Here is a 25,887-nt window from a genome sequence, read left to right as displayed (position 1 = left end):
CAGCCTTCATGACCCCTGGAGATATAACCCACACATTAACATAGAGACCCCCATCATGGCTGGTCTGACATGTCAGCCTTCATGACTCCTGGAGATATAACCCACACATTAACATAGAGACCCCCATCATGGCTGGTCTGACATGTCAGCCTTCATGACCCCTGGAGATATAACCCACACATTAACATAGAGACCCCCATCATGGCTGGTCTGACATGTCAGCCTTCATGACTCCTGGAGATATAACCCACACATTAACATAGAGACCCCCATCATGGCTGGTCTGACATGTCAGCCTTCATGTCCCCTGGAGATATAACCCACACATTAACATAGAGACCCCCATCATGGCTGGTCTGACATGTCAGCCTTCATGACCCCTGGAGATATAACCCACACATTAACATAGAGACCCCCATCATGGCTGGTCTGACATGTCAGCCTTCATGACCCCTGGAGATATAACCCACACATTAACATAGAGACCCCCATCATGGCTGGTCTGACATGTCAGCCTTCATGACCCCTGGAGATATAACCCACACATTAACATAGAGACCCCCATCATGGCTGGTCTGACATGTCAGCCTTCATGACCCCTGGAGATATAACCCACACATTAACATAGAGACCCCCATCATGGCTGGTCTGACATGTCAGCCTTCATGACCCCTGGAGATATAACCCACACATTAACATAGAGACCCCCATCATGGCTGGTCTGACATGTCAGCCTTCATGACTCCTGGAGATATAACCCACACATTAACACAGAGACCCCCATCATGGCTGGTCTGACATGTCAGCCTTCATGACTCCTGGGGATATAACCCACACATTAACATAACGACCCCCATCATGGCTGGTCTGACATGTCAGCCTTCATGACCCCTGGGGATATAACCCACACATTAACATAGAGACCCCCATCATGGCTGGTCTGACATGTCAGCCTTCATGACCCCTGGGGATATAACCCACACATTAACATAGAGACCCCCATCATGGCTGGTCTGACATGTCAGCCTTCATGACCCCTGGAGATATAACCCACACATTAACATAACGACCCCCATCATGGCTGGTCTGACATGTCAGCCTTCATGACCCCTGGGGATATAACCCACACATTAACATAGAGACCCCCATCATGGCTGGTCTGACATGTCAGCCTTCATGACCCCTGGAGATATAACCCACACATTAACATAGAGACCCCCATCATGGCTGGTCTGACATGTCAGCCTTCATGACCCCTGGAGATATAACCCACACATTAACATAGAGACCCCCATCATGGCTGGTCTGACATGTCAGCCTTCATGACCCCTGGAGATATAACCCACACATTAACATAGAGACCCCCATCATGGCTGGTCTGACATGTCAGCCTTCATGACCCCTGGAGATATAACCCACACATTAACATAGAGACCCCCATCATGGCTGGTCTGACATGTCAGCCTTCATGACCCCTGGAGATATAACCCACACATTAACATAGAGACCCCCATCATGGCTGGTCTGACATGTCAGCCTTCATGACTCCTGGAGATATAACCCACACATTAACATAACGACCCCCATCATGGCTGGTCTGACATGTCAGCCTTCATGACCCCTGGAGATATAACCCACACATTAACATAGAGACCCCCATCATGGCTGGTCTGACATGTCAGCCTTCATGACCCCTGGAGATATAACCCACACATTAACATAGAGACCCCCATCATGGCTGGTCTGACATGTCAGCCTTCATGACCCCTGGAGATATAACCCACACATTAACATAGAGACCCCCATCATGGCTGGTCTGACATGTCAGCCTTCATGACCCCTGGAGATATAACCCACACATTAACATAGAGACCCCCATCATGGCTGGTCTGACATGTCAGCCTTCATGACCCCTGGGGATATAACCCACACATTAACATAGAGACCCCCATCATGGCTGGTCTGACATGTCAGCCTTCATGACCCCTGGAGATATAACCCACACATTAACATAGAGACCCCCATCATGGCTGGTCTGACATGTCAGCCTTCATGACCCCTGGAGATATAACCCACACATTAACATAGAGACCCCCATCATGGCTGGTCTGACATGTCAGCCTTCATGACCCCTGGAGATATAACCCACACATTAACATAGAGACCCCCATCATGGCTGGTCTGACATGTCAGCCTTCATGACCCCTGGAGATATAACCCACACATTAACATAGAGACCCCCATCATGGCTGGTCTGACATGTCAGCCTTCATGACCCCTGGAGATATAACCCACACATTAACATAGAGACCCCCATCATGGCTGGTCTGACATGTCAGCCTTCATGACCCCTGGAGATATAACCCACACATTAACATAGAGACCCCCATCATGGCTGGTCTGACATGTCAGCCTTCATGACCCCTGGAGATATAACCCACACATTAACATAACGACCCCCATCATGGCTGGTCTGACATGTCAGCCTTCATGTCCCCTGGAGATATAACTCACACATTAACATAGAGACCCCCATCATGGCTGGTCTGACATGCTGCATCACCACATAGAAAATGAAAACAAAGATTACCTCAGCCAGTCTCTGTGCCAGGCGGGAAGGCTGTGTCTGGGGGAAGGCCAATAGAAACGCCTGCTGCCTCAGAGGCCTCAGGGCTGGAACATACCTGACAGGACAGAGAACCAATCAGATCACAGACACAGAGATAAACCCCTCCCCCCTCCGTCTCTTACAGGTCGTTACAGATGCAGATGATTGGACGGAGGAGGACAGACTCTTTCTTCTTCTTCTTCTTTAGAGGCTCCGCCTCTGACTCCGCCCCATGGCTGTCCTTCCTGTTCAGAGTGGCCAATAGGATGCTGATGGCAGCCTGCCGACCAATCACAGAGAGAGAGAGAGAGAGAGAGAGAGAGGTGTTACTCTGAGATGAGGCTAGGTGAGAGTGGTCCAATAGAAAGGCAGGGGACTGAGCGGTGGGCGGGACTTACGGCGGGCGCTCCGTCGATTTCGTCGATGATGAGGCAGTTAGGCTTCTCATTGGCTCCCAGCACTGACCTCATCAGGGTCGCTGTGTCGATACGCTTCTGGAACAGCTCCGCACTGCGGTCATCACTATGGAAACCACGGCATCAACAACACCTTAGTTACTATGGGAAACCACAGCACCAACATCTTAGTTACTATGGGAAACCACAGCATCAACACCTTAGTTATTATGGGAAACCACAGCATCAACACCTTAGTTATTATGGGAAACCACAGCATCAACACCTTAGTTATTATGGGAAACCACAGCATCAACACCTTAGTTATTATGGGAAACCACAGCATCATCACCTTAGTTACTATGGGAAACCACAGCATCAACACCTTAGTTACTATGGGAAACCACAGCATCTACACCTTAGTTACTATGGGAAACCACAGCATCAACACCTTAGTTATTATGGGAAACCACAGCATCAACACCTTAGTTACTATGGGAAACCACAGCATCAACACCTTAGTTATTATGGGAAACCACAGCATCAACACCTTAGTTACTATGGGAAACCACAGCATCAACACCTTAGTTATTATGGGAAACCACAGCATCAACACCTTAGTTACTATGGGAAACCACAGCATCAACACCTTAGTTATTACGGGAAACCACAGCGTCAACAACACCTTAGTTACTATGGGAAACCACAGCATCAACACCTTAGTTACTATGGGAAACCACAGCATCAACAACACCTTAGTTATTATGGGAATCCACAGCATCAACAACACCTTAGTTACTATGGGAAACCACAGCATCAACACCTTAGTTATTATGGGAAACCACAGCATCAACACCTTAGTTACTATGGGAAACCACAGCATCAACACCACCTTAGTTATTATGGGAAACCACAGCATCAACACCTTAGTTATTATGGGAAACCACAGCGTCAACAACACCTTAGTTACTATGGGAAACCACAGCATCAACACCTTAGTTATTATGGGAAACCACAGCATCAACACCTTAGTTATTATGGGAAACCACAGCATCAACACCTTAGTTATTATGGGAAACCACAGCATCAACAACATCTTAGTTATTATGGGAAACCACAGCATCAACAACACCTTAGTTACTATGGGAAACCACAGCATCAACAACACCTTAGTTATTATGGGAAACCACAGCATCAACACCTTAGTTATTATGGGAAACCACAGCATCAACAACACCTTAGTTACTATGGGAAACCACAGCATCAACACCACCTTAGTTATTGTGGGAAACCACAGCATCAACACCACCTTAGTTATTGTGGGAAACCACAGCATCAACAACACCTTAGTTACTATGGGAAACCACAGCATCAACAACACCTTAGTTACTATGGGAAACCACAGCATCAACACCACCTTAGTTATTGTGGGAAACCACAGCATCAACAACACCTTAGTTACTATGGGAAACCACAGCATCAACAACACCTTAGTTACTATGGGAAACCACAGCATCAACACCACCTTAGTTATTGTGGGAAACCACAGCATCAACACCTTAGTTATTATGGGAAACCACAGCGTCAACAACACCTTAGTTACTATGGGAAACCACAGCATCAACAACACCTTAGTTATTATGGGAAACCACAGCATCAACACCTTAGTTATTATGGGAAACCACAGCATCAACACCTTAGTTACTATGGGAAACCACAGCATCAACACCTTAGTTACTATGGGAAACCACAGCATCAACAACACCATAGTTATTATGGGAAACCACAGCATCAACAACACCTTAGTTATTATGGGAAACCACAGCATCAACACCACCTTAGTTACTATGGGAAACCACAGCATCAACACCTTAGTTATTATGGGAAACCACAGCATCAACACCTTAGTTATTATGGGAAACCACAGCATCATCACCTTAGTTATTATGGGAAACCACAGCATCAACAACATCTTAGTTATTATGGGAAACCACAGCATCAACAACACCTTAGTTACTATGGGAAACCACAGCATCAACAACACCTTAGTTATTATGGGAAACCACAGCATCAACACCTTAGTTATTATGGGAAACCACAGCATCAACAACACCTTAGTTACTATGGGAAACCACAGCATCAACACCACCTTAGTTAGTGGGAAACCACAGCATCAACAACACCTTAGTTACTATGGGAAACCACAGCATCAACAACACCTTAGTTACTATGGGAAACCACAGCATCAACACCACCTTAGTTATTGTGGGAAACCACAGCATCAACAACACCTTAGTTACTATGGGAAACCACAGCATCAACAACACCTTAGTTACTATGGGAAACCACAGCATCAACACCTTAGTTATTATGGGAAACCACAGCATCAACACCTTAGTTACTATGGGAAACCACAGCATCAACACCACCTTAGTTATTATGGGAAACCACAGCATCAACACCTTAGTTATTATGGGAAACCACAGCATCAACACCACCTTAGTTACTATGGGAAACCACAGCACCAACAACACCTGAATTACTATGGGAAACCACAGCATCAACAACACCTTAGTTACTATGGGAAACCACAGCATCAACAACACCTTAGTTACTATGGGAAACCACAGCATCAACACCACCTTAGTTATTGTGGGAAACCACAGCATCAACAACACCTTAGTTACTATGGGAAACCACAGCATCAACAACACCTTAGTTACTATGGGAAACCACAGCATCAACACCTTAGTTATTATGGGAAACCACAGCATCAACACCACCTTAGTTATTATGGGAAACCACAGCATCAACACCACCTTAGTTATTATGGGAAACCACAGCATCAACACCTTAGTTATTATGGGAAACCACAGCATCAACACCACCTTAGTTATTATGGGAAACCACAGCACCAACACCTTAGTTACTATGGGAAACCACAGCATCAACAACACCTTAGTTACTATGGGAAACCACAGCATCAACACCTTAGTTATTATGGGAAACCACAGCATCAACACCACCTTAGTTATTATGGGAAACCACAGCACCACCACCTTAGTTATTATGGGAAACCACAGCATCAACACCTTAGTTATTATGGGAAACCACAGCATCAACACCACCTTAGTTATTATGGGAAACCACAGCATCAACACCACCTTCGTTATTATGGGAAACCACAGCATCAACAACACCTTAGTTACTATGGGAAACCACAGCATCAACACCTTAGTTATTGTGGGAAACCACAGCATCAACACCTTAGTTATTATGGGAAACCACAGCATCAACACCACCATAGTTATTATGGGAAACCACAGCATCAACAACACCTTAGTTACTATGGGAAACCACAGCATCAACAACACCTTAGTTACTATGGGAAATCACAGCATCAACAACACCTTAGTTACTATGGGAAATCACAGCATCAACAACACCTTAGTTACTATGGGAAATCACAGCATCAACACCTTAGTTATTATGGGAAACCACAGCATCAACACCTTAGTTACTATGGGAAACCACAGCATCAACAACACCTTAGTTACTATGGGAAACCACAGGATCAACACCTTAGTTATTATGGGAAACCACAGGATCATCAACACCTTAGTTATTATGGGAAACCACAGCATCAACACCTTAGTTATTATGGGAAACCACAGCATCAACACCTTAGTTACTATGGGAAACCACAGCATCAACACCTTAGTTATTATGGGAAACCACAGCATCAACACCTTAGTTATTATGGGAAACCACAGCATCAACACCTTAGTTATTATGGGAAACCACAGCATCAACACCTTAGTTACTATGGGAAACCACAGCATCAACACCTTAGTTATTATGGGAAACCACAGCATCATCAACACCTTAGTTATTATGGGAAACCACAGCATCAACACCTTAGTTATTATGGGAAACCACAGCATCATCAACACCTTAGTTATTATGGGAAACCACAGCATCATCAACACCTTAGTTATTATGGGAAACCACAGCATCAACACCTTAGTTATTATGGGAAACCACAGCATCAACACCTTAGTTACTATGGGAAACCACAGCATCAACACCTTAGTTACTATGGGAAACCACAGGATCATCAACACCTTAGTTATTATGGGAAACCACAGCATCAACACCTTAGTTACTATGGGAAACCACAGCATCAACACCTTAGTTACTATGGGAAACCACAGCATCAACACCTTAGTTATTATGGGAAACCACAGCATCAACACCTTAGTTATTATGGGAAACCACAGCATCAACACCTTAGTTACTATGGGAAACCACAGCATCAACACCTTAGTTACTATGGGAAACCACAGGATCATCAACACCTTAGTTATTATGGGAAACCACAGCATCAACACCTTAGTTATTATGGGAAACCACAGCATCAACACCTTAGTTATTATGGGAAACCACAGCATCAACACCTTAGTTATTATGGGAAACCACAGCACCAACACCTTAGTTACTATGGGAAACCACAGCATCAACAACACCTTAGTTACTATGGGAAACCACAGCATCAACACCTTAGTTATTATGGGAAACCACAGCATCAACACCACCTTAGTTATTATGGGAAACCACAGCACCACCACCTTAGTTATTATGGGAAACCACAGCATCAACACCTTAGTTATTATGGGAAACCACAGCATCAACACCACCTTAGTTATTATGGGAAACCACAGCATCAACACCACCTTCGTTATTATGGGAAACCACAGCATCAACAACACCTTAGTTACTATGGGAAACCACAGCATCAACACCTTAGTTATTGTGGGAAACCACAGCATCAACACCTTAGTTATTATGGGAAACCACAGCATCAACACCACCATAGTTATTATGGGAAACCACAGCATCAACAACACCTTAGTTACTATGGGAAACCACAGCATCAACAACACCTTAGTTACTATGGGAAACCACAGCATCAACAACACCTTAGTTACTATGGGAAATCACAGCATCAACAACACCTTAGTTACTATGGGAAATCACAGCATCAACACCTTAGTTATTATGGGAAACCACAGCATCAACACCTTAGTTACTATGGGAAACCACAGCATCAACAACACCTTAGTTACTATGGGAAACCACAGGATCAACACCTTAGTTATTATGGGAAACCACAGGATCATCAACACCTTAGTTATTATGGGAAACCACAGCATCAACACCTTAGTTATTATGGGAAACCACAGCATCAACACCTTAGTTACTATGGGAAACCACAGCATCAACACCTTAGTTATTATGGGAAACCACAGCATCAACACCTTAGTTATTATGGGAAACCACAGCATCAACACCTTAGTTATTATGGGAAACCACAGCATCAACACCTTAGTTACTATGGGAAACCACAGCATCAACACCTTAGTTATTATGGGAAACCACAGCATCATCAACACCTTAGTTATTATGGGAAACCACAGCATCAACACCTTAGTTATTATGGGAAACCACAGCATCATCAACACCTTAGTTATTATGGGAAACCACAGCATCATCAACACCTTAGTTATTATGGGAAACCACAGCATCAACACCTTAGTTATTATGGGAAACCACAGCATCAACACCTTAGTTACTATGGGAAACCACAGCATCAACACCTTAGTTACTATGGGAAACCACAGGATCATCAACACCTTAGTTATTATGGGAAACCACAGCATCAACACCTTAGTTACTATGGGAAACCACAGCATCAACACCTTAGTTATTATGGGAAACCACAGCATCAACACCTTAGTTACTATGGGAAACCACAGCATCAACACCTTAGTTATTATGGGAAACCACAGCATCAACACCTTAGTTATTATGGGAAACCACAGCATCAACACCTTAGTTACTATGGGAAACCACAGCATCAACACCTTAGTTACTATGGGAAACCACAGGATCATCAACACCTTAGTTATTATGGGAAACCACAGCATCAACACCTTAGTTATTATGGGAAACCACAGCATCAACACCTTAGTTATTATGGGAAACCACAGCATCAACACCTTAGTTATTATGGGAAACCACAGCATCAACACCTTAGTTACTATGGGAAACAACAGCATCAACACCTTAGTTACTATGGGAAACCACAGGATCATCAACACCTTAGTTATTATGGGAAACCACAGCATCAACACCTTAGTTATTATGGGAAACCACAGCATCAACACCTTAGTTATTATGGGAAACCACAGCATCAACACCTTAGTTACTATGGGAAACCACAGCATCAACACCTTAGTTACTATGGGAAACCACAGGATCAACAACACCTTAGTTATTATGGGAAACCACAGCATCATCAACACCTTAGTTACTATGGGAAACCACAGCATCAACACCACCTTAGTTATTATGGGAAACCACAGCATCAACACCTTAGTTATTATGTGAAACCACAGCATCAACACCTTAGTTACTATGGGAAACCACAGCATCAACACCTTAGTTACTATGGAAACAACAGCGTCAACTTGTTGAAGTCGTTAAACCCACCTGGCGTTAATCTCCACCACGTTGTACCCAGCATGCTTAGCGATGATGTGGGCCAGAGTGGTCTTCCCTAAACCTGGAGGACCTGACAGCAGCACCACCTAGTGGGAGGAGGACAGATTAACCAGCTATATTAACCTACTAGTATATATACTAACAGCTATATAACCCCAGAGGACCTGGCAGCAGCACCACCTAGTGGGAGGAGGACAGATTAACCAGCTATATTAACCTACTAGTATATATACTAACAGCTATATAACCCCAGAGGACCTGACAGCAGCACCACCTAGTGGGAGGAGGACAGATTAACCAGCTATATTAACCTACTAGTATATATACTAACAGCTATATAACCCCAGAGGACCTGACAGCAGCACCACCTAGTGGGAGGAGGACAGATTAACCAGCTATATTAACCTACTAGTATATATACTAACAGCTATATAACCCCAGAGGACCTGACAGCAGCACCACCTAGTGGGAGGAGGACAGATTAACCAGCTATATTAACCTACTAGTATATATACTAACAGCTATATAACCCCAGAGGACCTGACAGCAGCACCACCTAGTGGGAGGAGGACAGATTAACCAGCTATATTAACCTACTAGTATATATACTAACAGCTATATAACCCCAGAGGACCTGACAGCAGCACCACCTAGTGGGAGGAGGACAGATTAACCAGCTATATTAACCTACTAGTATATATACTAACAGCTATATAACCCCAGAGGACCTGACAGCAGCACCACCTAGTGGGAGGAGGACAGATTAACCAGCTATATTAACCTACTAGTATATATACTAACAGCTATATAACCCCAGAGGACGTGACAGCAGCACCACCTAGTGGGAGGAGGACAGATTAACCAGCTATATTAACCTACTAGTATATATACTAACAGCTATATAACCCCAGAGGACCTGACAGCAGCACCACCTAGTGGGAGGAGGACAGATTAACCAGCTATATTAACCTACTAGTATATATACTAACAGCTATATAACCCCAGAGGACCTGACAGCAGCACCACCTAGTGGGAGGAGGACAGATTAACCAGCTATATTAACCTACTAGTATATATACTAACAGCTATATAACCCCAGAGGACCTGACAGCAGCACCACCTAGTGGGAGGAGGACAGATTAACCAGCTATATTAACCTACTAGTATATATACTAACAGCTATATAACCCCAGAGGACCTGACAGCAGCACCACCTAGTGGGAGGAGGACAGATTAACCAGCTATATTAACCTACTAGTATATATACTAACAGCTATATAACCCCAGAGGACCTGACAGCAGCACCACCTAGTGGGAGGAGGACAGATTAACCAGCTATATTAACCTACTAGTATATATACTAACAGCTATATAACCCCAGAGGACCTGACAGCAGCACCACCTAGTGGGAGGAGGACAGATTAACCAGCTATATTAACCTACTAGTATATATACTAACAGCTATATAACCCCAGAGGACCTGACAGCAGCACCACCTAGTGGGAGGAGGACAGATTAACCAGCTATATTAACCTACTAGTATATATATACTAACAGCTATATAACCCCAGAGGACGTGACAGCAGCACCACCTAGTGGGAGGAGGACAGATTAACCAGCTATATTAACCTACTAGTATATATACTAACAGCTATATAACCCCAGAGGACCTGACAGCAGCACCACCTAGTGGGAGGAGGACAGATTAACCAGCTATATTAACCTACTAGTATATATACTAACAGCTATATAACCCCAGAGGACCTGACAGCAGCACCACCTAGTGGGAGGAGGACAGATTAACCAGCTATATTAACCTACTAGTATATATATACTAACAGCTATATAACCCCAGAGGACGTGACAGCAGCACCACCTAGTGTATTTGGGTCTGTTGTATTGGTCTACCTACCTTGTATTTGGGTCTGTTGTATTGGTCTACCTACCTTGTATTTGGGTCTGTATGGGTCTACCTACCTTGTATTTGGGTCTGTGTGGGTCTACCTACCTTGTATTTGGGTCTGTTGTATTGGTCTACCTACCTTGTATTTGGGTCTGTATGGGTCTACCTACCTTGTATTTAGGTCTGTTGTATTGGTCCACCTACCTTGTATTTGGGTCTGTATGGGTCTACCTACCTTGTATTTGGGTCTGTTGTATTGGTCTACCTACCTTGTATTTGGGTCTGTTGTATTGGTCTACCTACCTTGTATTTGGGTCTGTATGGGTCTACCTACCTTGTATTTGGGTCTGTATGGGTCTACCTACCTTGTATTTGGGTCTGTGTGGGTCTACCTACCTTGTATTTGGGTCTGTTTTATTGGTCTACCTACCTTGTATTTGGGTCTGTATGGGTCTACCTACCTTGTATTTGGGTCTGTATGGGTCTACCTACCTTGTATTTGGGTCTGTTGTATTGGTCTACCTACCTTGTATTTGGGTCTGTTGTATTGGTCTACCTACCTTGTATTTGGGTCTGTATGGGTCTACCTACCTTGTATTTGGGTCTGTTGTATTGGTCTACCTACCTTGTATTTGGGTCTGTTGTATTGGTCTACCTACCTTGTATTTGGGTCTGTTGTATGGGTCTACCTACCTTGTATTTAGGTCTGTTGTATGGGTCTACCTACCTTGTATTTGGGTCTGTTGTATTGGTCCACCTACCTTGTATTTGGGTCTGTTGTATTGGTCTACCTACCTTGTATTTGGGTGTTGTATTGGTCTACCTACCTTGTATTTGGGTCTGTATGGGTCTACCTACTTTGTATTTGGGTCTGTTGTATTGGTCTACCTACCTTGTATTTGGGTCTGTTGTATGGGTCTACCTACCTTGTATTTGGGTCTGTTGTATTGGTCTACCTACCTTGTATTTGGGTCTGTTGTATGGGTCTACCTACCTTGTATTTAGGTCTGTTGTATGGGTCTACCTACCTTGTATTTGGGTCTGTTGTATTGGTCCACCTACCTTGTATTTGGGTCTGTTGTATTGGTCTACCTACCTTGTATTTGGGTCTGTTGTATTGGTCTACCTACCTTGTATTTGGGTCTGTTGTATTGGTCGAGTTCGGCCTCCAGAATCTCCTCAGTGATCTGACTCTTGGTCTTAAATTTCTGATTGGCTTGATGAAAGTTCCCCTGGCTCCGATTGGTGGAATTAAAGCGTCCCCGGCCCTTATTGAAGGAATTAAAGCGTCCCTGGCCCTGATTGGCTGTGTTCTGGTCGGGCCTCTCGGCTGGGGGTGGGCGTGTCTTCCTCTCTCGTCCAAACACCACCTGGTCCCACAGCTTCAGCCACTTCAGCAGACAGCGGTTGGTGAACTACACACACACACACACACACACACACACATTATACACACACACACACACATTATACAACCTGGTCCCACAGCTTCAGCCACTTCAGCAGACAGCGGTTGGTGAACTACACACACACACAGTCTCCAACCTCCACCAGTCATATTCTCCAACCTCCACCAGTCATGTTCCCCAACCTCCACCAGTCTCCAACCTCCACCAGTCATGTTCTCCAACCTCCACCAGTCCCGTTCTCCAACCTCCACCAGTCCCGTTCCCCAACCTCCACCAGTCTCCAACCTCCACCAGTCATGTTCCCCAACCTCCACCAGTCTCCAACCTCCACCAGTCACGTTCTCCAACCTCCACCAGTCACGTTCTCCAACCTCCACCAGTCACGTTCTCCAACCTCCACCAGTCATGTTCCCCAACCTCCACCAGTCCCGTTCCCCAACCTCCACCAGTCATGTTCTCCAACCTCCACCAGTCATGTTCTCCAACCTCCACCAGTCATGTTCTCCAACCTCCACCAGTCATGTTCTCCAACCTCCACCAGTCATGTTCTCCAACCTCCACCAGTCATGTTCTCCAACCTCCACCAGTCATGTTCCCCAACCTCCACCAGTCATGTTCTCCAACCTCCACCAGTCATGTTCTCCAACCTCCACCAGTCATGTTCTCCAACCTCCACCAGTCATGTTCTCCAACCTCCACCAGTCATGTTCTCCAACCTCCACCAGTCATGTTCTCCAACCTCCACCAGTCACGTTCTCCAACCTCCACCAGTCCCGTCCCCCAACCTCCCGTTCCCCAACCTCACGTTCTCCAACCTCCACCAGTCATGTTCTCCAACCTCCACCAGTCATGTTCTCCAACCTCCACCAGTCATGTTCTCCAACCTCCACCAGTCACGTTCTCCAACCTCCACCAGTCATGTTCTCCAACCTCCACCAGTCTCCAACCTCCACCAGTCCCGTTCCCCAACCTCCACCAGTCTCCAACCTCCACCAGTCATGTTATCCAACCTCCACCAGTCCCGTTCCCCAACCTCCACCAGTCCCGTTCCCCTACCTCCACCAGTCCCGTTCCCCTACCTCCACCAGTCATGTTCTCCAACCTCCACCAGTCATGTTCACCAACCTCCACCAGTCATGTTCTCCAACCTCCACCAGTCATGTTCTCCAACCTCCACCAGTCTCCAACCTCCACCAGTCTCCAACCTCCACCAGTCTCCAACCTCCACCAGTCTCCAACCTCCACCAGTCTCCAACCTCCACCAGTCTCCAACCTCCACCAGTGATGTTCTCCAACCTCCACCAGTCATGTTCTCCAACCTCCACCAGTCATGTTCTCCAACCTCCACCAGTCATGTTCTCCAACCTCCACCAGTCATGTTCTCCAACCTCCACCAGTCATGTTCTCCAACCTCCACCAGTCCCGTTCCCCAACCTCCACCAGTCATGTTCCCCAACCTCCACCAGTCATGTTCTCCAACCTCCACCAGTCATGTTCTCCAACCTCCACCAGTCCCGTTCCCCAACCTCCACCAGTCCCGTTCCCCAACCTCCACCAGTCCCGTTCCCCAACCTCCACCAGTCATGTTCTCCAACCTCCACCAGTCCCGTTCCCCAACCTCCACCAGTCATGTTCTCCAACCTCCACCAGTCTCCAACCTCCACCAGTCATGTTCTTCAACCTCCACCAGTCATGTTCCCCAACCTCCACCAGTCATGTTCCCCAACCTCCACCAGTCCCGTTCCCCAACCTCCACCAGTCATGTTCTCCAACCTCCACCAGTCCCGTTCCCCAACCTCCACCAGTCATGTTCTCCAACCTCCACCAGTCTCCAACCTCCACCAGTCATGTTCCCCAACCTCCACCAGTCATGTTCCCCAACCTCCACCAGTCATGTTCTCCAACCTCCACCAGTCATGTTCTCCAACCTCCACCAGTCATGTTCTCCAACCTCCACCAGTCATGTTCTCCAACCTCCACCAGTCATGTTCTCCAACCTCCACCAGTCATGTTCTCCAACCTCCACCAGTCATGTTCTCCAACCTCCACCAGTCATGTTCTCCAACCTCCACCAGTCATGTTCTCCAACCTCCACCAGTCATGTTCTCCAACCTCCACCAGTCATGTTCTCCAACCTCCACCAGTCATGTTCTCCAACCTCCACCAGTCCCGTTCCCCAACCTCCACCAGTCATGTTCTCCAACCTCCACCAGTCCCGTTCCCCAACCTCCACCAGTCATGTTCTCCAACCTCCACCAGTCTCCAACCTCCACCAGTCATGTTCTTCAACCTCCACCAGTCATGTTCCCCAACCTCCACCAGTCATGTTCCCCAACCTCCACCAGTCCCGTTCCCCAACCTCCACCAGTCATGTCTCCAACCTCCACCAGTCCCGTTCCCCAACCTCCACCAGTCATGTTCTCCAACCTCCACCAGTCTCCAACCTCCACCAGTCATGTTCCCCAACCTCCACCAGTCATGTTCCCCAACCTCCACCAGTCATGTTCTCCAACCTCCACCAGTCATGTTCTCCAACCTCCACCAGTCATGTTCTCCAACCTCCACCAGTCATGTTCTCCAACCTCCACCAGTCATGTTCTCCAACCTCCACCAGTCATGTTCTCCAACCTCCACCAGTCATGTTCTCCAACCTCCACCAGTCATGTTCTCCAACCTCCACCAGTCATGTTCTCCAACCTCCACCAGTCATGTTCTCCAACCTCCACCAGTCATGTTCTCCAACCTCCACCAGTCATGTTCTCCAACCTCCACCAGTCCCGTTCCCCAACCTCCACCAGTCATGTTCTCCAACCTCCACCAGTCTCCAACCTCCACCAGTCATGTTCTTCAACCTCCACCAGTCATGTTCCCCAACCTCCACCAGTCATGTTCCCCAACCTCCACCAGTCCCGTTCCCCAACCTCCACCAGTCATGTTCTCCAACCTCCACCAGTCCCGTTCCCCAACCTCCACCAGTCATGTTCTCCAACCTCCACCAGTCTCCAACCTCCACCAGTCATGTTCCCCAACCTCTACCAGTCATGTTCCCCAACCTCCACCAGTCATGTTCTCCAACCTCCACCAGTCATGTTCTCCAACCTCCACCAGTCATGTTCTCCAACCTCCACCAGTCATGTTCTCCAACCTCCACCAGTCATGTTCTCCAACCTCCACCAGTCATGTTCTCCAACCTCCACCAGTCATGTTCTCCAACCTCCACCAGTCATGTTCTCCAACCTCCACCAGTCATGTTCTCCAACCTCCACCAGTCATGTTCTCCAACCTCCACCAGTCATGTTCTCCAACCTCCACCAGTCATGTTCTCCAACCTCCCCCAGTCACGTTCTCCAACCTCCACCAGTCACGTTCTCCAACCTCCACCAGTCACGTTCTCCAACCTCCCCCAGTCATGTTCTCCAACCTCCACCAGTCCCGTTCTCCAACCTCCACCAGTCATGTTCTCCAACCTCCACCAGTCATGTTCTCCAACCTCCACCAGTCATGTTCCCCAACCTCCACCAGTCATGTTCCCCAACCTCCACCAGTCATGTTCTCCAACCTCCACCAGTCATGTTCTCCAACCTCCACCAGTCATGTTCTCCAACCTCCACCAGTCATGTTCTCCAACCTCCACCAGTCCCGTTCCCCAACCTCCACCAGTCATGTTCTCCAACCTCCACCAGTCATGTTCTCCAACCTCCACCAGTCATGTTCTCCAACCTCCACCAGTCTCCGACCTCCACCAGTCTCCGACCTCCACCAGTCATGTTCTCCAACCTCCACCAGTCATGTTCTCCAACCTCCACCAGTCATGTTCTCCAACCTCCACCAGTCATGTTCTCCAACCTCCACCAGTCATGTTCTCCAACCTCCACCAGTCATGTTCTCCAACCTCCACCAGTCATGTTCTCCAACCTCCACCAGTCATGTTCTCCAACCTCCACCAGTCATGTTCTCCAACCTCCACCAGTCATGTTCTCCAACCTCCACCAGTCCCGTTCCCCAACCTCCACCAGTCATGTTTTCCAACCTCCACCAGTCATGTTCTCCAACCTCCACCAGTCATGTTCTCCAACCTCCACCAGTCCACCAGTCATGTTCTCCAACCTCCACCAGTCATGTTCTCCAACCTCCACCAGTCATGTTCTCCAACCTCCACCAGTCATGTTCTCCAACCTCCACCAGTCATGTTCTCCAACCTCCACCAGTCATGTTCTCCAACCTCCACCAGTCATGTTCTCCAACCTCCACCAGTCATGTTCTCCAACCTCCACCAGTCATGTTCTCCAACCTCCACCAGTCATGTTTTCCAACCTCCACCAGTCATGTTCTCCAACCTCCACCAGTCCCGTTCCCCAACCTCCACCAGTCATGTTCTCCAACCTCCACCAGTCATGTTCTCCAACCTCCACCAGTCATGTTCTCCAACCTCCACCAGTCATGTTCTCCAACCTCCACCAGTCATGTTCTCCAACCTCCACCAGTCATGTTCTCCAACCTCCACCAGTCATGTTCTCCAACCTCCACCAGTCATGTTCCCCAACCTCCACCAGTCATGTTCTCCAACCTCCACCAGTCCCGTTCCCCAACCTCCACAAGTCATGTTCTCCAACCTCCACCAGTCATGTTCTCCAACCTCCACCAGTCATGTTCTCCAACCTCCACCAGTCATGTTCTCCAACCTCCACCAGTCATGTTCTCCAACCTCCACCACTCACGTCGTCGCTGAGTAGTTCAGTGTAGTGTTGAGGAGCAAACTGATCCACCCAGAGACGAGAAGATTCCTCCTCTTCCTCTCGATCCCCCTCTTCTCTCTGTCCGCCGTCCAGCTCTCCAAACTCTTCATCCACTTGACTGAACACACACACACACACACAAACACGTTTATGCTATAAACAAGTAATAATGTACAGAAATGACAATATCTACCATATGGGTGTGCTCGTGTATATATACACAGTACCAGTCAACAGTTTGGACACACCTACTCATTCAAGGGTTTTTCTTTATTTTTACTATTTTCTACATTGTAGAGAAACAGTGTAGACATCAAAACTATGAAATAACACACATGGAATCACGTAGTAACCAAAAAAATGTGAAACAAATCAAAATATATTCTATATTTGAGATTCTTCAAAGTAGCCACCCTTTGCCTTGGTGACAGCTTTGCAGAATCTTGACATTCTCTCAACCAGCTTCATGATGTAGTCACCTGGAATGCATTTCAATTAACAGGTGTGCCTTGTTAAAAGTTAATGTGGAATTTCTTTCCCTCTTAATGCTTTAAGGTATACAGAAGATAGCCCTACTTGGTAAAAGACCATAGTCCATATTATGGCAAGAACAGCTCAAATAAGCAAGGAGAAACGACAGTCCATCATTACTTTAAGACAAGAAGGTCAGTCAATACGGAAAATTTCAAGAACTTTGAAAGTTTCTTCAAGTGCAGTCGCAAAAACCATCAAGCACTATGATGAAACTGGCTCTCATGAGGACCGCCACAGGAAAAGAAGACCCAGAGTTACCTCTGCTGCAGAGGATAAGTTCATTAGTTACCAGCCTCAGAAATTGCAGCCCAAATAAATGCTTCAGAGTTCAAGGAACAGACACATCTCAACATCAACTGTTCAGAGGAGACTGTGTGAATCAGGCCTTCATGGTTGAATTGCTGCAAAGAAACCACTACTAAAGGACACCAATAATAAGAAGAGACTTGCTTAGGCCAAGAAATACGAGCAATGGACATTAGACCGGTGGAAATCTGTCCTATGGTCTGATGAGTCCAAATTTGTGATTTTTGGTTCCAACTGCCGTGTCTTTGTGAGACGCAGAGTAGGTGAACAGATGATCTCTGCATGTGTGGTTCCCACCGTGAAGCATGGAGGAGGAGGTGTGATGGTGCTTTGCTGGTGACACTGTCAGTGATTTATTTAGAATTCAAGGCACACTTAACCAGCATGGCTACCACAGCATTCTGCAGCGATACGCCGTCCCATCTGGTTTGCGCTTAGTGGGACTATCATTTGTTTTTCAACAGGACAATGACCCAACACACCTCCAGGCTGTGTAAGGGCTGTTTGACCAAGAAGGAGAGTGATGGAGTGCTGCATCAGATGACCTGGCCTCCACATTAACCCGATCTCAACCCAATTGAGATGGTTTGGGATGAGTTGGACCGCAGAGTGAAGGAAAAGCAGCCAACAAGTGCTCAGCATATGTGGGAACTCATTCAAGACTGTTGGAAAAGTATTCCAGGTGAAGCTGGTTGAGAGAATGCCAATACTGTGCAAAGCTGTCATCAAGGCAAATGGTAAAGGGTTGTTACTTTGAAGAATCTCAAATATATTTTGATTTGTTTAACACTTTTTCATTTACTACATGATTCCATATAGGTTATTTCATTATGTTGATGTCTTCACTGTTAATCTACAATGTAGAAAAACCCTTGAATGAGTAGGTGTCCAAACTTTAGATTGGTACTGTATATATACACACACACACACACACACACACACACGTCTACCTGTTGAGTAGCTCTGTTAGGCGCTGAGATTCCTCCACCACTTGGCGATGTCGCTGCAGAAACAGTCAGCTCAGTTAGAAACAGTCAGCTCAGTCAGAAACAGTCAGAAACAGTCAGTCAGAAACAGTCAGAAACAGTCAGCTCAGTCGGGAACAGTCAGCTCAGTCAGAAACAGTCAGCTCAGTCAGAAACAGTCAGCTCAGTCAGAAACAGTCAGCTCAGTCAGAAACAGTCAGCTCAGTCAGAAACAGTCAGCTCAGTCAGAAACAGTCAGCTCAGTCAGTCAGAAACAGTCAGCTCAGTCAGTCAGAAACAGTCAGAAACAGTCAGCTCAGTCAGTCAGAAACAGTCAGAAACAGTCAGCTCAGTCAGAAACAGTCAGCTCAGTCAGAAACAGTCAGTCAGAAACAGTCAGCTCAGTCAGTCAGAAACAGTCAGAAACAGTCAGTTCAGTCAATCAGAAACAGTCAGCAACAGTCAGCTCAGTCAGAAACAGTCAGCTCAGTCAGAAACAGTCAGCTCAGTCAGAAACAGTCAGCTCAGTCAGTCGGAAACAGTCAGCCCAGTCGGAAACAGTCAGCCCAGTCGGAAACAGTCAGCCCAGTCGGAAACAGTCAAACAGAAACAGTCAGCTCAGTCAGAAACAGTCAGCTCAGTCAGTCAGAAACAGTCAGCTCAGTCAGTCAGAAACAGTCAGCTCAGTCAGTCAGAAACAGTCAGTCAGAAACAGTCAGCTCAGTCAGTCAGAAACAGTCAGCTCAGTCAGTCAGAAACAGTCAGCTCAGTCGGGAACAGTCAGCTCAGTCGGAAACAGTCAGCTCAGTCAGAAACAGTCAGCTCAGTCAGAAACAGTCAGCTCAGTCGGAAACAGTCAGCTCAGTCAGAAACAGTCAGCTCAGTCAGAAACAGTCAGCTCAGTCAGAAACAGTCAGCTCAGTCAGTCAGAAACAGTCAGTCAGAAACAGTCAGCTCAGTCAGTCAGAAACAGTCAGCTCAGTCAGTCAGAAACAGTCAGCTCAGTCAGTCAGAAACAGTCAGCTCAGTCAGTCAGAAACAGTCAGCTCAGTCGGGAACAGTCAGCTCAGTCGGAAACAGTCAGCTCAGTCAGAAACAGTCAGCTCAGTCAGAAACAGTCAGCTCAGTCAGAAACAGTCAGCTCAGTCAGAAACAGTCAGCTCAGTCAGAAACAGTCAGCTCAGTCAGTCAGAAACAGTCAGCTCAGTCAGTCAGAAACAGTCAGAAACAGTCAGCTCAGTCAGTCAGAAACAGTCAGAAACAGTCAGCTCAGTCAGTCAGAAACAGTCAGCTCAGTCAGTCAGAAACAGTCAGCTCAGTCGGGAACAGTCAGCTCAGTCGGAAACAGTCAGCTCAGTCAGAAACAGTCAGCTCAGTCAGAAACAGTCAGCTCAGTCGGAAACAGTCAGCTCAGTCAGAAACAGTCAGAAACAGTCAGCTCAGTCAGAAACAGTCAGCTCAGTCAGTCAGAAACAGTCAGTCAGAAACAGTCAGCTCAGTCAGTCAGAAACAGTCAGCTCAGTCAGTCAGAAACAGTCAGCTCAGTCAGTCAGAAACAGTCAGCTCAGTCAGTCAGAAACAGTCAGCTCAGTCGGGAACAGTCAGCTCAGTCGGAAACAGTCAGCTCAGTCAGAAACAGTCAGCTCAGTCAGAAACAGTCAGCTCAGTCAGAAACAGTCAGCTCAGTCAGAAACAGTCAGCTCAGTCAGAAACAGTCAGCTCAGTCAGTCAGAAACAGTCAGCTCAGTCAGTCAGAAACAGTCAGAAACAGTCAGCTCAGTCAGTCAGAAACAGTCAGAAACAGTCAGCTCAGTCAGAAACAGTCAGTCAGAAACAGTCAGCTCAGTCAGTCAGAAACAGTCAGAAACAGTCAGTTCAGTCAATCAGAAACAGTCAGCAACAGTCAGCTCAGTCAGAAACAGTCAGCTCAGTCAGAAACAGTCAGCTCAGTCAGTCAGAAACAGTCAGCTCAGTCAGTCGGAAACAGTCAGCCCAGTCGGAAACAGTCAGCCCAGTCGGAAACAGTCAAACAGAAACAGTCAGCTCAGTCAGAAACAGTCAGCTCAGTCAGTCAGAAACAGTCAGTCAGAAACAGTCAGCTCAGTCAGTCAGAAACAGTCAGCTCAGTCAGTCAGAAACAGTCAGCTCAGTCAGTCAGAAACAGTCAGCTCAGTCAGTCAGAAACAGTCAGCTCAGTCAGTCAGAAACAGTCAGCTCAGTCAGTCAGAAACAGTCAGCTCAGTCAGTCAGAAACAGTCAGCTCAGTCAGTCAGAAACAGTCAGCTCAGTCGGAAACAGTCAGCCCAGTCGGAAACAGCCAGTCAGAAACAGTCAGCTCAGTCAGTCAGAAACAGTCAGCTCAGTCAGAAACAGTCAGCTCAGTCAGAAACAGTCAGCTCAGTCAGAAACAGTCAGCTCAGTCAGTCAGAAACAGTCAGCTCAGTCAGTCAGAAACAGTCAGAAACAGTCAGCTCAGTCAGTCAGAAACAGTCAGCTCAGTCAGTCAGAAACAGTCAGAAACAGTCAGCTCAGTCAGCTCAGTCAGTCAGAAACAGTCAGCTCAGTCAGTCAGCTCAGTCAGAAACAGTCAGCTCTAGATTTTGAGAAGTGTGTGTGTGGACGTGTTTAACTTGAAGACCAGAAGAACCCACAAGAATAGTAAAAAAACTCAAATTTGACCAACTGGGAACATTTTGTTATTCCCCATAAGGTCGAATGCCATTGGGTTAAGGTTAGGATTAGGTTAAGGGTTACGTTTCTGGGTTAAGGTTAGGATTAGGTTAAGGGTTAGGAGCTAGGGTTACGTTTCTGGGTTAAGGTTAGGATTAGGTTAAGGGTTAGGAGCTAGGGTTACGTTTCTGGGTTAAGGTTAGGATTAGGTTAAGGGTTAGGAGCTAGGGTTACGTTTCTGGGTTAAGGTTAGGATTAGGTTAAGGGTTAGGAGCTAGGGTTACGTTTCTGGGTTAAGGTTAGGATTAGGTTAAGGGTTAGGAGCTAGGGTTACGTTTCTGGGTTAGGATTAGGTTAAGGGTTAGGAGCTAGGGTTACGTTTCTGGGTTAAGGTTAGGATTAGGTTAAGGGTTAGGAGCTAGGGTTACGTTTCTGGGTTAAGGTTAGGATTAGGTTAAGGGTTAGGAGCTAGGGTTACGTTTCTGGGTTAAGGTTAGGATTAGGTTAAGGGTTAGGAGCTAGGGTTACGTTTCTGGGTTAAGGTTAGGATTAGGTTAAGGGTTAGGAGCTAGGGTTACGTTTCTGGGTTAAGGTTAGGATTAGGTTAAGGGTTAGGAGCTAGGGTTACGTTTCTGGGTTAAGGTTAGGATTAGGTTAAGGGTTAGGAGCTAGGGTTACGTTTCTGGGTTAAGGTTAGGATTAGGTTAAGGGTAAGGAGCTAGGGTTACGTTTCTGGGTTAAGGTTAGGATTAGGTTAAGGGTTAGGAGCTAGGGTTACGTTTCTGGGTTAAGGTTAGGATTAGGTTAAGGGTTAGGAGCTAGGGTTACGTTTCTGGGTTAAGGTTAGGATTAGGTTAAGGGTTAGGAGCCAGGGTTACGTTTCTGGGTTAAGGTTAGGATTAGGTTAAGGGTTAGGAGCTAGGGTTACGTTTCTGGGTTAAGGTTAGGATTAGGTTAAGGGTTAGGAGCTAGGGTTACGTTTCTGGGTTAAGGTTAGGATTAGGTTAAGGGTTAGGAGCTAGGGTTACGTTTCTGGGTTAAGGTTAGGATTAGGTTAAGGGTTAGGAGCTAGGGTTACGTTTCTGGGTTAAGGTTAGGATTAGGTTAAGAGTACGAGTTAGGTTTAGGGAAAATTAATTGAGTGTCCCCACAAGGTTAGCTGTACAAGACCGTGTGTGTGTGTGTGTGTGTGTGTGTGGGTGTGTGTACTCACCTTCTCAGCCACCTGTTCTCTCAGTATCTCGATGGGAACAGCCAGCAAACCCAATGCATTATGGGAGCTACGAAAAGCACTGGGGTTCACAGCCTATAAGACACAGTAAATAAGGTAGACAGAGAGAGAGAGAGGTGATTGGGGTCCTATAAGACACAGTAAATAAGGTAGACAGAGAGAGAGAGGTGATTGGGGTCCTATAAGACACAGTAAATAAGGTAGACAGACAGAGAGAGAGGTGATTAGGGTCCTATAAGACACAGTAAATAAGGTAGACAGAGACAGAGAGAGGTGATTGGGGTCCTATAAGACACAGTAAATAAGGTAGACAGAGAGAGAGAGGTGATTGGGGTCCTATAAGACACAGTAAATAAGGTAGACAGAGAGAGAGAGGTGATTGGGGTCCTATAAGACACAGTAAATAAGGTAGACAGAGAGAGAGAGAGTTGATTGGGGACCTATAAGACACAGTAAATAAGGTAGACAGACAGAGAGAGAGGTGATTAGGGTCCTATAAGACACAGTAAATAAGGTAGACAGAGAGAGAGAGGTGATTGGGGTCCTATAAGACACAGTAAATAAGGTAGACAGAGAGAGAGAGAGGTGATTGGGGTCCTATAAGACACAGTAAATAAGGTAGACAGAGAGAGAGAGGTGATTGGGGTCCTATAAGACACAGTAAATAAGGTAGACAGAGAGAGAGAGGTGATTGGGGTCCTATAAGACACAGTAAATAAGGTAGACAGAGAGAGAGAGGTGATTGGGGTCCTATAAGACACAGTAAATAAGGTAGACAGAGAGAGAGAGAGGTGATTGGGGTCCTATAAGACACAGTAAATAAGGTAGACAGAGAGAGAAAAACACACACATTTCTTCACACAGGGTCGTGGGGTGAGACAGGGATGCAGCTTAAGCCCCACCCTCTTCAACATATATATCAACGAATTGGCGCGGGCACTAGAACAGTCTGCAGCACCCGGTCTCACCCTACTAGAATCCGAAGTCAAATGTCTACTGTTTGCTGATGATCTGGTGCTTCTGTCACCAACCAAGGAGGGCCTACAGCAGCACCTAGATCTTCTGCACAGATTCTGTCAGACCTGGGCCCTGACAGTAAATCTCAGTAAGACCAAAATAATGGTGTTCCAAAAAAGGTCCAGTCACCAGGACCACAAATTCCATCTAGACACCGTTGCCCTAGAGCACACAAAAAACTATACATACCTCGGCCTAAACATCAGCACCACAGGTAACTTCCACAAAGCTGTGAACGATCTGAGAGACAAGGCAAGAAGGGCCTTCTATGCCATCAAAAGGAACATAAATTTCAACATACCAATTAGGATCTGGCTAAAAATACTTGAATCAGTCATAGAGCCCATTGCCCTTTATGGTTGTGAGGTCTGGGGTCCGCTCACCAACCAAGATTTCACAAAATGGGACAAACACCAAATTGAGACTCTGCATGCAGAATTCTGCAAAAATATCCTCCGTGTACAACGTAGAACACCAAATAATGCATGCAGAGCAGAATTAGGCCGATACCCACTAATTATCAAAATCCAGAAAAGAGCCGTTAAATTCTACAACCACCTAAAAGGAAGCGATTCCCAAACCTTCCATAACAAAGCCATCACCTACAGAGAGATGAACCTGGAGAAGAGTCCCCTAAGCAAGCTGGTCCTAGGGCTCTGTTCACAAACACAAACACACCCCACAGAGCCCCAGGACAACAGCACAATTAGACCCAACCAAATCATGAGAAAACAAAAAGATAATTACTTGACACATTGGAAAGAATTAACAAAAAAACAGAGCAAACTAGAATGCTATTTGGCCCTAAACAGAGAGTACACAGTGGCAGAATACCTGACCACTGTGACTGACCCAAACTTAAGGAAAGCTTTGACTATGTACAGACTCAGTGAGCATAGCCTTGCTATTGAGAAAGGCCGCCGTAGGCAGACATGGCTCTCAAGAGAAGACAGGCTATGTGCACACTGCCCACAAAATGAGGTGGAAACTGAGCTGCACTTCCTAACCTCCTGCCCAATGTATGACCATATTAGAGAGACATATTTCCCTCAGATTACACAGATCCACAAAGAATTCGAAAACAAATCCAATTTTGATAAACTCCCATATCTACTGGGTGAAATACCACAGTGTGACATCACAGCAGCAAGATTTGTGACCTGTTGCCACAAGAAAAGGGCAACCAGTGAAGAACAAACACCACTGTAAATACAACCCATATTTATGTTTATTTATTTTAACTTGTGTGCTTTAACCATTTGTACATTGTTACAACACTGCATATATATAATATGACATTTGTAATGTCTTTATTGTTTTGAAACTTCTGTATGTGTAATGTTTACTGTTCATTTTTATTGTTTATTTGACTTTTGTATATTACCTACCTCACTTGCTTTGGCAATGTTAACACATGTTTCCCATGCCAATAAAGCCCCTTGAATTGAATTGAATTGAATTGAATTGAGAGAGAGAGAGGTGATTGGGGTCCTATAAGACACAGTAAATAAGGTAGACAGAGAGAGAGAGAGAGAGGTGATTGGGGTCC

The 25,887-nt window shown here is 46.1% G+C and overlaps 1 protein-coding gene across 1 annotated transcript in view; it reads right to left on the bottom strand.

Annotated features, from left to right (window-relative positions):
* The window catches only part of LOC129847337 (chromosome transmission fidelity protein 18 homolog), a gene marked incomplete at its 3' end in the record, with an annotated part of 61,260 nt that overhangs the window by 5,281 nt on the left and 30,092 nt on the right, over positions 1-25,887 (bottom strand). Inside the window, exons 5-12 of the mRNA XM_055915100.1 lie at positions 23,304-23,396; positions 19,406-19,458; positions 17,598-17,733; positions 12,601-12,885; positions 9,556-9,653; positions 3,007-3,130; positions 2,752-2,888; positions 2,591-2,684 (exon numbers count right to left, since the gene is read on the bottom strand). Coding sequence (XP_055771075.1) covers positions 2,591-2,684; positions 2,752-2,888; positions 3,007-3,130; positions 9,556-9,653; positions 12,601-12,885; positions 17,598-17,733; positions 19,406-19,458; positions 23,304-23,396 — 1,020 coding nt within the window. The remainder of the gene's footprint in view (positions 1-2,590; positions 2,685-2,751; positions 2,889-3,006; positions 3,131-9,555; positions 9,654-12,600; positions 12,886-17,597; positions 17,734-19,405; positions 19,459-23,303; positions 23,397-25,887) is intronic.

This window comes from Salvelinus fontinalis, unplaced genomic scaffold, assembly GCF_029448725.1.
Source record: "Salvelinus fontinalis isolate EN_2023a unplaced genomic scaffold, ASM2944872v1 scaffold_0782, whole genome shotgun sequence".
Taxonomy (NCBI): Eukaryota; Metazoa; Chordata; class Actinopteri; order Salmoniformes; family Salmonidae; genus Salvelinus; species Salvelinus fontinalis.
This window is presented reverse-complemented; position numbering and strand designations above follow the sequence as displayed.